At 47.0% G+C, this 15,416-nt stretch overlaps 1 protein-coding gene across 8 annotated transcripts in view; it reads left to right on the forward strand.

Annotated features, from left to right (window-relative positions):
• LOC119164527 (uncharacterized) overlaps positions 1 to 14,409 on the forward strand; it is a 28,623-nt gene extending 14,214 nt beyond the window's left edge. For 7 of the 8 annotated variants that reach the window (XM_075871989.1, XM_075871995.1, XM_075871991.1 and 4 more), the window contains exons 5-6: positions 2,053 to 2,337; positions 11,847 to 14,409. In XM_075871989.1, the coding sequence (XP_075728104.1) occupies positions 2,053 to 2,337; positions 11,847 to 12,431 (870 nt within the window). In that variant the 3' untranslated portion in view covers positions 12,432 to 14,409. The remainder of the gene's footprint in view (positions 1 to 2,052; positions 2,338 to 11,846) is intronic. The other variant, XM_075871992.1, reaches the window with a different exon arrangement.
• Positions 14,410 to 15,416: the final 1,007 nt, after the last annotated feature.

The following is a 15,416-nucleotide window of genomic DNA, read 5'->3' on the forward strand; positions in this document are numbered from 1 at the left end:
CATAGTGTTGGGTCTGTTTATTCGCAAACATCACCGAGTCGATACAACATTGACAAAACTGCATAAGGTGGGTGACCAGGTGGGCCGTATGGTCCGCCGGGTTTTCAACAAGCGCGGGGGGTTACGTTGCAGGGATGCCTTGCGGCTGGCGCATGCATTCGTAACCAGTTGAGTCCTCTACTCTGCTTCTTACTCTACCTGCGTAAGTTCGACCAGAACGCTCTTGAGGTGATTCTCAGGAAGACGTACAAGCGTGCCCACGATCTATCTATAACCACGTCCAACCAGCGTCTTATGGGCCTGGGGATGATAAACACTTTTCCAGAGCTCCGGGAAGCACACTTGACCAATCAATACGACTTCGTCGGGTCGCCGCCTATTAGCCCGACTACACATCCACCATCCAACAGAGACGGAGGAGCGCGTACGCATTCCAGAAGTCTGGAGATACGCCGTGCATGTGCACCCTCTTCCGGCCAACGTGACACGTGACGACCACAGTGGCAGGTGCCTTGCGCGGGTGGAGGCACTAGCTCACCACTATGGGAACAAACACGGCATATTTTGCATAGACACCTCCGGCCCCCACCATGGGTGGTGGTACACGGCTGCAGTCGTCCACCAAAATGTCGCGGTGAATGGCCTCACATTCAAAGCACAAGACATAACATATTCGGAGGAAGTCGCCATCGCACTAGCTGTTGCAGACCTGGACTCGCGCGTCCTTATTACAGACTCAAGAGGGCCTGCCGAAATATTCAACGACCTGACTTACCGCATCTTACAAAACAGCAATAACGTCGGAGCCCCCGCGTCCCAAAGGATCATATGGACTCCAGCTCACATAGGCCTCGAAGGCAATGAAATGGCTGATGCCGCCGCCTGCGCGCTCACTCTCCGGGTAACGCCTTCAGACCCTTCCGAAATGGATCTCAAACCCAATCTGGCCTTAACATTTTGAGAAATTACTGAATTCTACCGATTCGGCCATTCAATTTATACTAAACCGTGTAAGCGTCTTACAAAGGCAGAAGAGAATTCGCTCCTCCGCCCTTGCATCAAAACACTGCTGTGCCCGGCAGTTTTTAAATATCTCGATCCTGCTTGCACAGAAAAATGCCCGCACTGTGCGAAGAAGTCTTCTACGTGGTGTGGGCATGCCAGTCGAACCCTAGCCTCACCCCAAAACCAAACCCAATCAGGGAGAACTGGGAGGCGGCCCTTCTCGGCTGCTCCGACCTGGCGAGCCAGAAGACCTTGGTCGACCGATTCCGAGTCGCTTTGGACACCAATGGGCTTCTGTAATGAGGAGCCCACCTTGCCAGTCGACCCCTAGCCTCACCCCAATACCGGACCCTAGCCAGAGAGAACTAGGAGGCGGCCCTGCTCGGCTATTTTGCCTTGGCGAGCAAGAAGACCCCGGTCGTCCAAGTCGCTTTGGACACCAATGGGCTTCTACCTTGCCAGTCGACCCATAACCTCACCCCAAAACCGAACCCCACCTAGGGAAAACTGGGAGGCGGCCCTGCTCGGCTGCTCCGCCCTGGCGAGCCAGGGGACCCTGGTCAACCGAGTCCGAGTCACTTTGGACACCAATGGGCTGTGTTGAGGAGCCCATCTTTTGTTTGGGAGGGGTGGTTCGCACCGGGCCACCACCCTTACACTCCCTGTATATAGAAATAATAAAATTTTTTTTCTCTCTTCACAGTTTTTCAGATGCATACATAGATAGGAACAGTGGCATGGAACAAAAGTTCCATGCCACTGTTCTCCTCTCTCTCCTTTCATGATGTGTGTGCTGCATATACACCCTCGTATGGAATAAAAGCTTGGTTGTATGTCAGCACATTATCTCTTGGTTTCACTGTCCCGTGTTTCGCGCTGTTTTTTCACTTCGTTGTAAAATGCACTAACCACCTGTCGTACTGTAATTGGTCGGGCTTATTACAGTCACTCTTCAGCCTGAGAAGCAATGCATTCTCTGTATCAATACCTGTACCTTCGTGCTGTGTAAGTGCTTGTTTCCGATGCATGCTCTCTTTTTCTCTTCAGCCACGGATGGTCACAGCCGCTATGGATGAAAAGGCGGCTCAACGGCAAGCGGAGTTGAAGGCTCGTAGAGCTGCTGCAGCACGTCAACGTCGGCAGACGGACCCTCTGTGGAGGGCTCGCCAAGCTGCAGCAGCACGGCGACGCCGGCAAGCGAACCTGGAGGCGGTGAGAGCACGGGAAGCGGCAGCAGCACGATTACGCCGGCAACAGAACCCAGAGGCGGTCAGAGCGCGGGAAGCAGCGGCAAAACGCCGGCAGCGTTCAAAAGTTAACCCGAAGTCTAAGGTGCGGAAAACTGCAGAAGCACGGCAACCCGAATAATTTCTTGTTGCTTTGCTCACTGGTGATCATTTACTCTGTATATTCGGTGATTTTTTTAGTTGTTTTGGTGTGGACTATGGACGCTTTCTACATATGAATCCCAGACAACAGGTGTGAAATATCTCCGAATTTCAAGTTTTCGTCACCCAGAATCTGGAAGCCAGCCTCACTGTTATGAAGATTATAACAACGAGCCGTCGCAGTGCACTGTGCGAATTTCGAATCATACATACGATCATAAAACACAGAAATTGGTGCCGGAATCGGTGAACGACAAATCACTTAGCGTTGTTTGTATGCACAACGTGCGACTGACAAGATATGAAATACGTGCTGCTTATCTGCTTTGAGATACTATGTCCTAGTGACGTAAGGTTGTGTTTAAACATTGCAGTGAAATTTCTCCCCTTATATGGTTACCAAAAGTGATCTTTTGTAATATAGTGGTAATAACATATATTCAATGCATCGGTAGGCTCTACTATGTCTTTTATCGAGGTTTTTGGCACCATTGTCTTTATCTTGTGCTACAATAAAAAATATTTGAATTTCGTGTCAATTCTCGTATAATGTATTACGTTATGCATGCATAAGTCAAGCATCATTGTATGTTGTGGTCAAGGAGCTGGTGTATCTGCTCAGCACATATGCCACTCCGCGATAAGCAATGTTTCCTTTCTTTACTTTTTTAACACTTCTGCACTATGTTGATGTGCTTTTCACTCGTCTCTTGTGTTCTCGAAATGAATTTCAGTTGCTAGTCAAGGCTCATCTATGTCCCTGCTGTCTTACTCTGACTGCGTCGTTTTCACGCTGTACTAAACTAGCCCAACATTCGATGCTATTGAAAGAGGAACTTGGCGTTCATTACACACATACACAAAAAAAGAACATGTCACATCCGCTTAGCTTCACTGCATGACCCCACTGCGATGGTCTAGTGGCTAAGGTACTCGGTTGCTGACCTGCAGGTCCTGGGATCGAATCCCGGCTGTGGCAGCTGCATTTCCGATGGAGGCGGAAATGTTGTAGGCCCATGTGCTCATATTTGGGTGCACTTTAAAGAACCTCAGGGTGTCGAAATTTCCGAAGTCCTCCATTACTGTGTCTCATAATCATATGGTGGTTTTGGGACATTAAACCCCACATATCAATCAATCGATCAGCTTTACTGCATGCATAGAGTATTAAAAATTTGATGGTGTTCTGGCGCTGTAATGATTCAGTCACCGTGGGAATTATGGGAAGTTGAAGCTTCAGATTGGATTGCGCTATGTACCCCTAGAGCTCTTACTACGCCGCAGATCTATTGTGCCACAACGGTGCGTGTGGTGTGTTCTGGTGTAGGTAGCGTGTTGTAGCACAAAGCATTTGTTGAAAGCTGCTGAAGTGTGCTAGGTCTCTTGGTTTGCTGTGATGTTGTAGCCTTAGAGGTTGTATTTGACAGTTCTAGCAAAGTGTCATTCAAGCACTGGTCTGCACAGACGTAGTGTCCACTGCCGTCCAGGAAACTGCATATAGTTATTTTTTTCTTTACTATAACTGCATCTTGCCAAGACGCGATCAACTCGATGGCAAAACGACTGTAAAGTCAAGTACACACATAGTTACGCACCACTTATTTGTTCGATTTCACAGTTCTGCGCATAAACGTACACTCCTGGTCTTGCAGGAGAAATACATTAAGTGTACCTCACTTGATACAGTATATTTACCCCAAGATTAAGGGTGAAATTCGTCTTCAGACAGTACAAATCGAATACTGATGCATTCGAAGTTCAGTACAAATGTTCATCTGGTATGCCGAAATAGTGAGAAATTCTTTTGATGGATGCACATTGTTTTGCCGATAAATTTGTATCGCGTTATCAGCTGTGATACATCGCCTAATTTTAATCGCACTTATAGCACTTTTATTGCACTTTCCCTGTGTGTAGGGGCTGAAGACAAGTCCCATTGTATGCAGAAACGACAGGTTGTGCTCTGTGAAACCTGCGAAGGTCAAGTGAAGAGTCGAGGCATTTGCGAAGTGCTTCATTAGAGTAAATGTTGTTCAGAAGGCCACACACCACGAGAGGATCTCTAAAGCCATACAGGCTGATTTGTTCCTTTCCACAGTCTCCAGAGAGAGAGAGAAAATAAAATGAGGGAGAGGCAGGGAGGTTAACCAAAAAATGGAGCATCCTGTTTTCTACCCTGCACTAGGCGAAGGGGGAATGGGGAAGGAAGATTGGAAAGAAAGTGAAGAGCGAAATAGACGCGCGCAAAAAAAAGGGGGGGGGGGGGGAGCTGGAGTGCTACAGTCTATACAATAGGCCGCTGCCACGCAAAAAGTTCAGTAAGGCCTTCACTGATTTTCTGTGAGCACACAAATCATGTCGTCTTTCCAGCAATGATTGTTCAGACAAAGGTCTGTCGTCAAGGCGAGCTAATGCAGCAGCTAGTTGCCGTCTTTGCACGCTGTAACGAGGGCAGTGACAGAGAACGTGCTCTATAGTTTCATCGCTGCCGCAATGACCGCAAGCAGCACTGTCTTCCATGCCGATTCGGAAGGCGAAAGCTTTGGTGAAGGCGACACCAAGCCATAGTCGGCAAAGCACCGTTGTCTCAAGTCGAGAGAGTCCAGGCGGAGGCCGGAGTCGACGAGACGTGTCCAGTCTATGCAGTCGCGTGTGCCGTAAGCACTCGGCGTTCCACAGGGATTTTAATTCTGCATTAGCGATTTTTCGGATGGTCATTGCAGCATCAGTCCTCGAAAATGGTATAGATTTTTCTTGACCATCTTCGTGTGCTGATCGGGCAGCTGCATCGGCATGTTCGTTGCCCAATATGCCGCAGTGACTTGGAAGCCACTGAAACGTGATTCTGTGTCCTTCGTCGAAGAGGTGGTGAAGCAGCTCTCTAATTACCAGCACTAGTTGTTCATGAGGTCCCCGGCGTAAGGCGAATATCAAACACTGTAGTGCTGCCTTAGAGTTCGTGAACACGCTCCATTTCTTGGTTTCTTGGTGTTTGATGACTTGAATTGCGCTACGTAGAGCAGCAAGTTCCGCAGCTGTCGATGATGTCTGGTGGGATAAACAAAGCTTCACCGTTGTCGCTGTTGCAGGAAAGATCACCGACCCTGCAGACCCATCCACTTTAGTTGAAGCGTCAGTATATAGATGAGTATGCTCACTGTATTTCTCATATAACAAGAGAAGAGAAAGCTGCTTTAGCGCTGGAGACGAGAGCCGGGCTTTTGACCGTATGCCTGGAACCGTGAGTTCAACATGTGCATAGGTCATACTCCATGGGGGAGTTGAAATCCTCGATGGAGTTGTATATCCCGTAGGAATGCGTGTGCGATATGATAAGACTGTCTGGCAAAATGAGGCACGAGGTCGGGCTTCTGGCAGTGAAGCTAGATGATGGGCAGGGGCACGAGTAAGATGCCTCACGTGTGCTCTGAGCACTTCCATCATGATATGCGTCTTTAGTGGGTAGTCATTAGCGATCTCGATTGTCTCAGCTGTTGATGAACATCGCGGTAGCCCCAGATAAACTCGCAGAGCCATAGCCTGAATGCTTTCGAGAGTCCGAATGTTGGTTCTACAGGTGTTGGTCAACATAGGCAAACTAGCGCAAATAGCCAAGAAAAAGCGTCTTGTACAATTGCATCATTGCATGTACTGAAGTTCCCCAGGTTTTCCCTCGGAGATACTTGAATAAGTTAGCGATTTCTGTCAGCCTCTTCTTCATGTGGGCCCCAGCAGAGGTCTCTATCAATGAATACGCCTAGAAATCTGTGCGTCCTGACATAAGGTATGACTTGGCCATCGATTGATATAGCGTATGGTCTCATTGGCTTTCGACTAAAAGCAATCAATGCGCATTTCGCTGGCGAGATTTTCAGACCCTGGTCCTTGAGGTACATTGATACCAACGTCACAGCTTTCTGAAGTTTTGCGCGTACCTGAGGTCTTGTCACGCCAGATGCCCAGACGCAGATGTCGTCAGCGTACATGGATAACTTGACCACACTTGGTAGTCGTTCTACAAGACCAATGAGAACGAGGTTGAAGAGGGTTGGACTCAAGACGCCACCTTGCGGGACTCCACGATGCGTTGGGTGTTGGACCATCTGCAGTGTTCACAAATAAGGTCCGCCCTTGTAAATAACTGCGTGTCCAACAATACAGTTGCCCGCCTAGGCCCACTGAATCAATGGCTTCGAGGATGGCGTCATGTAGAACGTTGTCGTATGCTCCTTTTACGTCAAGGAACATGGCAGCAGATAGTCGTTTACATGCCTTTTGTTGCTGGACATATTTGACGAGATCTATAACATTGTCGATCGAACATCGGTGACGGCGAAAACCAGCCACGGCGTTCGGATATATCTCATAGTATTTCAGGTACCATTTAAGCCTGGCCAAGATCATTCTCTTCATTACCTTTCCTACGCAACTTGAGAGTGCGATCGGTCGGTAAGAGGCAATGTCCAGGGGAGATCTGCCAGGCTTGAGAATCGGTACTAAGCGGCTAGTCTTCCAATCTTATGGAACGACGCCAGCTTGCCAGGAATCGTTGAAAATGTTAAGGAGTGCTTCTCGTGCCCGTTTACCAAGGTTGCACAGCATCCTGTATGAGATGTCATCCGGGCCAGTTGACGACGACTTATTACATAAGACGAGCGCCGCATCGAGCTCCTGTGATGTAAATGGTAGATCCATGCGCGGGTCCCGTGAGTGAGGGATATGATGCACTGTATGTAGGCTTGTGTAAATTGTCTGGCCCACGGTCATAGCGCAGAAATCTTCTGCTACCTCAATTTCATGCCGGCGTTGAAAAAGTGCAAGGGCTTTGAAGGGAAAACGCTGCTCTGGAACAGAACGTAGGCCTCGCACAATTCTCCATATCTGAGACAGTGGTTTATGAGGATCTAGCGACGCACAAAATTTCCTCCATCGTTGGGTGTCTAATTTGTCCAGGTGCCATTGTATCTTCTTTTGGATGCGCCGGGCTGTTCGTAAATCGTCTGTGGAATTGGTGCGTCGGTATCGTCTTTCGGCACGATGGCGAATCGCACGAAGTCGCTCCAGCTCGAGGTCAAATTCAGAGTACTTTGAAGAGCGTATTATTGTGCGCATAGCCGCATGTGCAGTTTCCTTAATAGCTTGCTGAAGACCATTGGACAGGCCTTCTTCACAAGCATCCTCAAGTTGAGTTTTGAACACACTCCAATCTATTCTTTGTGTTGTGGTAGAGGAGTACGTGTTCGGAATACCTTTAATCTTCAGGTAAGTGGGAATGTGGTCACTTCCGTGTGTTTCAATATCCAAAAACCACTTTACCCGTGTAGCAAATTGGTGTGAAACAAAGGACAAATCAAGGCAGCTGCTATATGTAGTGCCTCGCAAAAACGTAGGACTCGCGTCATTCAGAAGGACGAGACCATGGCAGGAAACCAATGATGCTAGACGTCGTCCCGTTGAATTAAGCCTTGAGCTTCCCCAGATGGGATGATGCGCATTGAAATCCCCGGTGATAACCCACGGACCTGGATGTGCCCTTAATATGCCGTCTAGTTTGTTGGCGTCGAACTTACTTGATGGGGATATATACACACCTAGAAGTGCGAATGTCACCTTTCCTTTTTTAACAGACAAGCACACATACTGATTGCCGTCGTGTGGTTGCACTGGCTGGACGACGTAAGTAAGCTCCCGGCGAAGAAATGCAACAACCTTGCTACTTTCGATGTAACTTGAGGAGAAAAATGACTCATAGCCGGATAATCTGATTGGGTGCGATAATTTTTGTGTATTTTTGTGTTGAAGGTGTATAGCGACGCGTTTAAAACTTTGTATATAAATTTGTTCATTGTTTTCGGATGCAAGTGCTTTAAATTATCTCTATTTCTTACTGTGCGTGTGTGTACATGAATCTGTTCTTGCATTGCATTTTTGATCTTGCCCGCCAACTGTTTGTTGCGAAAAAAAAAGGGGGGGGGCACAGACCTCGTCAAGCCGTAATGTGGCTTTTTGTCTGTGTTCCTGTTATCTGTACAATGTATAGATGCGAAATAAAGTTCAAGTTCAATTTCGGTTCGCTTATAATCATAATAGGAAATCGGTACAGATGAACGAACTGTCGAAAATCAGATATGCGAGATCTCAGACCTCTTGCGTTCCACTGAAAAATCGAAGCTTCTCGGACCTCCTGTCGGAACGACTTGTGATTGTCGGCCATGGCTTTACTGGAGGCTTGCAAGGACTGGACTCAACGCGTCCAGCACCTATAGGCCGCTCCTCTCCTAGCAGTTGGCGTATCGATGCTCGTCGGAAGACTTCTGATGACACTCACAATGAATCGCAGCATAGGAATAATTTGACGATCGGCTGTTGGAGCCTCGTCATCAGCAGCATTGGCTTTCACTGGGGGCAGAGAGCGGGAAGGCTGCTCGGAAGGCCATGCGTTCGCAAGCACCGGCCAGTCTTCAGGGGAGAGAGGCTTCGCCGGTGGAGGTATTCTTGTACTCTCTGGCTTTCTACTGGATGTTGATGGTGGTGTAGACCGAAGTGGTGTATGAATATCACCATGACTGGAGCGCTTCCGTCGGTGGCGACGTCGACGCCGGATTTTCTGTGAAGCTTCTCTATGGGTGGAGTTATCCCTGACCATTTCTTTCTGGGTACCCATTTCTTTCTTAAGTCTTGGGCATTCCTTAGACGTGGCTTCATGCGTACCTCTACAATTGCCGCACCTATAAGTTGTTGCACAACAGGTGTCTACCGTGTGCGCATCCGCGCACCGGGGGCATACGGTAGAGTTCATACAGACGCCCTTGACATGGCCGATCTTGAAACACTTGTGGCACTGGAGCGGCTTTGGGACAAAATGCCGTACCACATGCCGGAAATGTCCCACCTTGACGTGCGTAGGGATTGAGTCGCCCTTAAAGACTATCTTAACGCAGCGGCTGTTCCCGAGGCGGCTTATATGCCTAATGACCACTCCTTCGTACGCCGGTTTTATCAGAATGGGTAGATCCGTGTTTAGGATTGCCAAGTCAATGTCGTAAATAACACCTGCAGTGCAGGTCCCAGTCATCGGTATGACCGCTCGTACTTTGACATCTCCAAATTCTGTCATCATTCGAAGCTTCTCCAGCGTGTCTACATGTGTTGTGTCAACAGCTAAAACGTTCTTACGTGTGTTTAGCCGGACCTCTTTGATTTCATTCTGTGCTATTCCCTCAAGAACAGCGGAAATAGCTTGCCTGTTCAATTTGCGAAGGCTGACGGAAGGATCCACGGGCATGAAGAGAATGGTATGCAGCCAGCGTTCACTCCTTGCCTTCACGGTTGACGTGCTTGCTGGTGATGACGTCTTGATGAGCCTCCTTTTGGCCTTGCGGCTCACCACAGACACGAAGCTGCCATCAGATGAGTCGTCGCCGTCGACTGAGTAGATGTCCGTGTCTTCACTGGAGCTGCACCAAGAGCCTCGTTTCCTTGCGGAGCTTACAAATGTCGAGCTGTAGCCAGACGGGCCAGCAGTTGGTTCTTCGTCTATGGGCACGAGAGCAGGAGCATCTCTTGAGCCGTCGCTGGTGATGGACCCTGAGCCTTGAGCCACAGAAGAGCTTGAGGGCTCCGATATTTGACCACGTGGGCCTGTAGAAGTCGCCGCTGCCATCGCCACAAGGCGGGACGCAGAGAGCGTCCCAGGAATTGTGGAAAATATAACGAAAAACAGTTAGTAGTGACAGACGCGTTCTATCACTAAGTAACTTCGTCGTCGTCCCCACACTCAATAACAGTCTCCAGCAGGACACAGTGCAGCGATATGGAAGACTGTGAAGACACATCGTGAACTTCTGCTGCGCAATGTAGGTGCACCCCATGAATTTTCGTGCGATAATCCATCAGTCCTACTACTTATAGGGCCTACCGGTCGATAGTTGGTTTAAAGCATAAAATTACTTGAAAAATAACGTAAATAAAGCAAGTTTTATGCATTTTGCATGAAAATAAGTTGCTGATATCCGAAAATGCGTTATAAAGGTTTATTCCTGATATTATATTTATTGCTAGACTATTTTTCATTTACTTCGTGATGACTGGTATTTCGTTGTATTCAGAGTCGTTATAACAAGGTCTAAGTGTATTTCTGGATTTTTATATTGAGTCAGTCTGCCAATTCATTAGAAGATTTTTATCTCTCTTAGTCTGCGAATGTTAAATATAACAGACTAACTTTTATTTCTTATGCCAATTTGTTATAACAAAGTTGAACTGTTCTATGACCGAGAGGCTCGCCATAACTGGAGATTTATCACTGTAAAAAAAAAAGATAAGGAAGTAACAATCATGTCTTGAAATTTGCACATTAATCTCTTGGTAGTAATATTACTGTGACGCTGACCTCGCCGCAGTGGTCTAGTGGCTAAGGTACTTGGCCACTGATCTGCAGATCGCGGAATTGAATCTCGGCTGCTTTTTCGATGAAGACGAAAGTGCTGTAGGCCCGTGTGCTCACATTTGGGTGCATGTTAAAGAACCCCAGGTGGTCAAAATTTCTGGAGCCCTCAACTACGACATCTCTCATAATCATATTGTGGTTTTAGAATGTTAAACCCCACATGTCAGTCAATTACTGTAATACTGTGTGAATGCACAGCTGCGGCCACATGTGTATAGAGTGCGTGAGCAGCAGTTTTTTGTAAAGCCCCTGAATAAAGTAAAAGTAATGACATCTATTGTTATTTTCGTCTATCCTCCTCTCTAGCACTCCCCCCCCCCCCCCGATGCTCGAAGCTCCCATTGGCCGAACGCCATCACGTGCCCCTCATGCGCGTTTTCTCTTGCTTGTTTTTTTGTCTCTCCTGGGCTCGAGCTTCGTAGCGGTGCCCAACACGATGAGCTTGACATGTGTGCAGCGTGTCTCGCGCATCTTTTTCGGACTTTTGCTGCGTCGTTTCTGTCCGTATGTGTTTGCAATTCGCCTTTGGTGCACTTGCGGTTACTGCATGCATTAAGCTGATGGCAAGCTGCCTTTGGATTACGTTTGAGAAGTGAGACGCGCCACAATGGGAGATCTGACTGCATAGAATCTGCTGGGATGACTTCGAATTGTGTCAACTCTGTAAAAAGTATGGGGGCGTCTCTTCGCATTTTGCTAAAATCGTTGGGTTTTTGTCCTTCTAAAGGGTGCATATTCATTATTTTTTATTTTTTCGTACTGTTCTTCCACGGCTTTCTTGAAGTAGTTTTCAAACGCGTTTTTGTTAATCACAGTGCAAGATTCATGCTTTTTAGCTGGAGACGCTTCTTGTCTTGCGTGCAAGGCGCGTTCCAAGGTGATTATTGCTAATTTTAGCACACATACAAACATTTTTTGTGGTGATTCAAATGCTTTTCAGGCAAGAAAACTCGAGTCGTAAGAGGTGAAAGTCATTGCCAAATGCTTGTCCTTACTCTCCCCAGCAGGAGGGACCTGCATCGGGCAGAAGCGACGAGTCACTGGACTCGTCATCGTTCGCGTCCACAGGACCAGTGGGTGCCGCCTACTCAGAGCGAGGAGCTGAAGTTGCTGTACACCAGACTATACTTCCAGCAAATGTGGCCAAACCTGTCACCATCGAGTTATCAGCGAATTGCCTTTACATGTGCGCATTTTGTTTGACTGAATTCGCTGACCTACGAGACCTCGCCGGCCATGTAGAGGTGTGTCCGTGGCCCGAACCGTATCTGTGCGGCCTGTGTTCCAAGCCGTGCGAGGACTGGAAGACGACGAAGGCCCACATGGGTGCCCACGTCGGCTATAAATTGAAGTGTCCGTTTTGTCACCGTAGAAATTACAAATTCAAGTACGACCTTGTGCGCCATCACATCATGCTTCACGTAACTGTCTGTCAGTTTATGTGCCAACTGGCGTTCCCAACCAAAAAAGCCCTGCAGTCCCATCATTCCGTGTCTCGCTCGAAGGGGCTGCCTTGCAGGTACATCAAGCACCGGCCACGCAAGGGCAATGTGAGTGGTCCACGACCCGCAGCTTCGACTCATCAATGAGCATTCGTTCAGGTGCAACATCTGTGCAACATCTGCTCATGTGCGATATTTGTTCAGTTGTAACATTCGCCCAGCTGTGTTCAACTGTGGGCCATCACTTCAACACCACTCGTCCCATTGTGAGGATAAGAGACTGCCTATGTTTGCATCGAGCCGGATTAAATTGTACTCAATGGCCACAAGAAAGGGCCATTAAGCGCTTGCATCTGGACACATGTCAATTCGTGTTTAGTTGTTCATCTTGTGACATTGAGTGCATGGAGGAACTGAACCGTTCGCTGCAGTTCTCGTAATAGAGGTGCTGCTTGTGATGCTTGTGACACCTGGTATCATTGTCATTTGATCATAACTCGTAATTATATTTGTGCATGAATATATATTTAACTTGTACAGAATTTATCATAGCACCTTTATTGAGGGTGAGAACTCTTCGCTGAAACCATATTCTGGCTACTATTTTTTTTTGTCGTTGAACTGCAAGCGTCTCTTGTTATTTAAAAAAATTATTACCAACTGTTCATTGTAGACTGCAGCACTTCTATTGATTTTGCCCTCAACGATGCTAACTTGACAGGAGCTCGGAAAATGTTGTGACGACAGTGCATGGAATAAAGACACAGTTTTGGAAATGCCTATCTGATGCCACTCTGGCATCGCATAGGCATTCCTTAATAGGCAGACTTAGGCGCAATGTCATATGAAGAGAAGAAATGGGGACTGCTAGTTACGTTGATCAAGTTGGTGGCACTGAGGATCTTCACAGGTGGTTTGCAGTGCGAGCAATAGTATCAGCAGAAGGCAGCACAGGCCTTTTGCATGCGCTGCTGCTTGTTGAACCTGTATATAACAAATTATTAAACATTACAAAATTAGCAAAATGCCACTATTACAGCAATCATCGTTTGAATTGTTGTACTTTTATTGAGAGTGACAACTGTTCACTGAAACCACATTTCTTGTTATTTTTAAAAATTATTGCCAACTGCCCACTGTGGATGCAGCACTTCTATTAATTTTGCCTTCAATGATGGTAATCTGTGTTCGTGTGCCACATCGTAGTATAGCATTATTAAATAGCACTGCAATCACCAACATGAGATGAATAATATAATAATATCCGCAGTTTTACTTCCCGAAATAACGATGTGATTGTGAGAGACGCCTTAGTGGAGAGCTCTAAAAATGTCCACCATCTGGGGCTCAATGTTTGCGAAGAAAAGGAACAGGAATAAGCTCTCTGTCCTTATTTCGCTCTCTAGGTCGGTCATAGCACTGCCAACCAAAGATGTAGTTACTAACATGCCCGTTTGCCTACTCTTGCGAACAACTTTCGGCGTTGCGTTATGATGCGAACAAGGCATCGACTGCAACCACATCTCTTGCACTGTAGTCACCATCACATCTCTCACATTTACGTTTGTTGGTGCTCACGCGTTTTTCTCGACGAGTGTGCATCTTGTGTGCATATTATGTTCATTGTGTCTGTGTCATTATTGCAAAGGTCTTTCATCTAGTGAAGCATATTTATGAGCAGTCACCCATGTTTTTGAGGTGCACAGAAGGTATGGTATATGAAGTTCTCCTCTCATGCGACTATCCCTTAAGAGGACAAATTGTTCGCTGTGTGTATAAACAAGCAAGTCATGGAACATGAAACAAATGTAGAGCAAGATAAAGGAGGGCCCATACTTACCTAAAGCACATTAAAAATAGCACTTCGTGCTCTTGTGGGCCATACTTCTCCTGATGTATGGATTGCAGCCAAAAGTAAAGATGCAAAAGTAAGAGAAAGTATGGAAGCGATGTGTATCGGCAAAAAGGACAGCTTGCACGTTTGCAACGCTTCCACCACAGTGTATAAAGCCAAGATAACGTTTATTGAGTGTGCGTTACACCACAGTTGAATGTGTTTGTTGCACAGGCATGTATGTATAGGTACGGGGTTTCTGTAAAATAAAGAAGTTTACAGTGCTGAATACATTCCGTCGCCTTCTCTTGTGGTCTGTCTCTTTAGCACCTAAAGCAGTCATAATATGAACGGACTCCAACTTGACCAACGAGAAGTTCGCTTAGTAAAAATACTACTTCCTGCAACTTAAAATGGTGTCATGGGTGGGTTGAAAATGAAGGAACTTAAGACAGCAGAAAGGCCAGGCCACCTCATTAATATGAATCTCCCCCTCCTCCTCCCGCACTAGGAAGAGGTTGTCAGATTGCTGTCTTTTCCTTAAGGAAGCTAGTGACTACCCTACACCTAGAACCTGCTGCATTGTAGGGATCTTACCGTAGCCGGGTGCTAGGTGCCGGAAGAGTGGGAACATCTAGTGGCAGAAGGAGAGCCGCGCTGCCATTATCACAAGCTGCAGAAACACCATCTAGTGGCATGTGCGGAATCTACATGGTGCATGAAATGTACACGGAAGAGAAGTGATTGCGAGCTCATGCTTGAACTGGGGAGTGTTGGCAGGAGGCAAACAACTTCGTTACGGAATGACGATGCTCTCAGTTTGTAGAAGTAGCCAAAAGTGAACCTTTTGGACTGAAAAGGTGACAGCAACAAAATACCCTTCAGAGCAGGTAGTCAGATGTGCAGAGGAACAGAATTGAGAGGAGGGTTAGTTTTTTGAGAGTACTGATGCATGTTTTTGAGCATAAAGAGTCTCCTAAACAGGCTTACAAAGAATCCCTCAAACTTGGTGTTGCTGGAGCTAGTGTTTTGACCAGCGGACTTTTCTTCAAAACTGCAACTCAAAAAGACTAGTCCACTTGCCAAAATGGTGGCTTAAGCGACATCCCTTGTCGTAAGAATTTTTCATCACTTCATTATTCCGCCTTCTCCTGAACTTCCGCCGAAGCATTCTTGGTGTTTCACAAATTGCATTCCCCAAAGAGGTATCCCTAGTTGTTTCCGAAAGGGGTAGTCCCTTGTGCAATCTATATGTTTTGTGCGCAACCACGAAAAAAAAAAAAAAACGCATTTGCACC

The sequence above is a fragment of the Rhipicephalus microplus genome, chromosome 8 (genome assembly GCF_043290135.1).
Source record: "Rhipicephalus microplus isolate Deutch F79 chromosome 8, USDA_Rmic, whole genome shotgun sequence".
Classification (NCBI taxonomy): domain Eukaryota; kingdom Metazoa; phylum Arthropoda; class Arachnida; order Ixodida; family Ixodidae; genus Rhipicephalus; species Rhipicephalus microplus.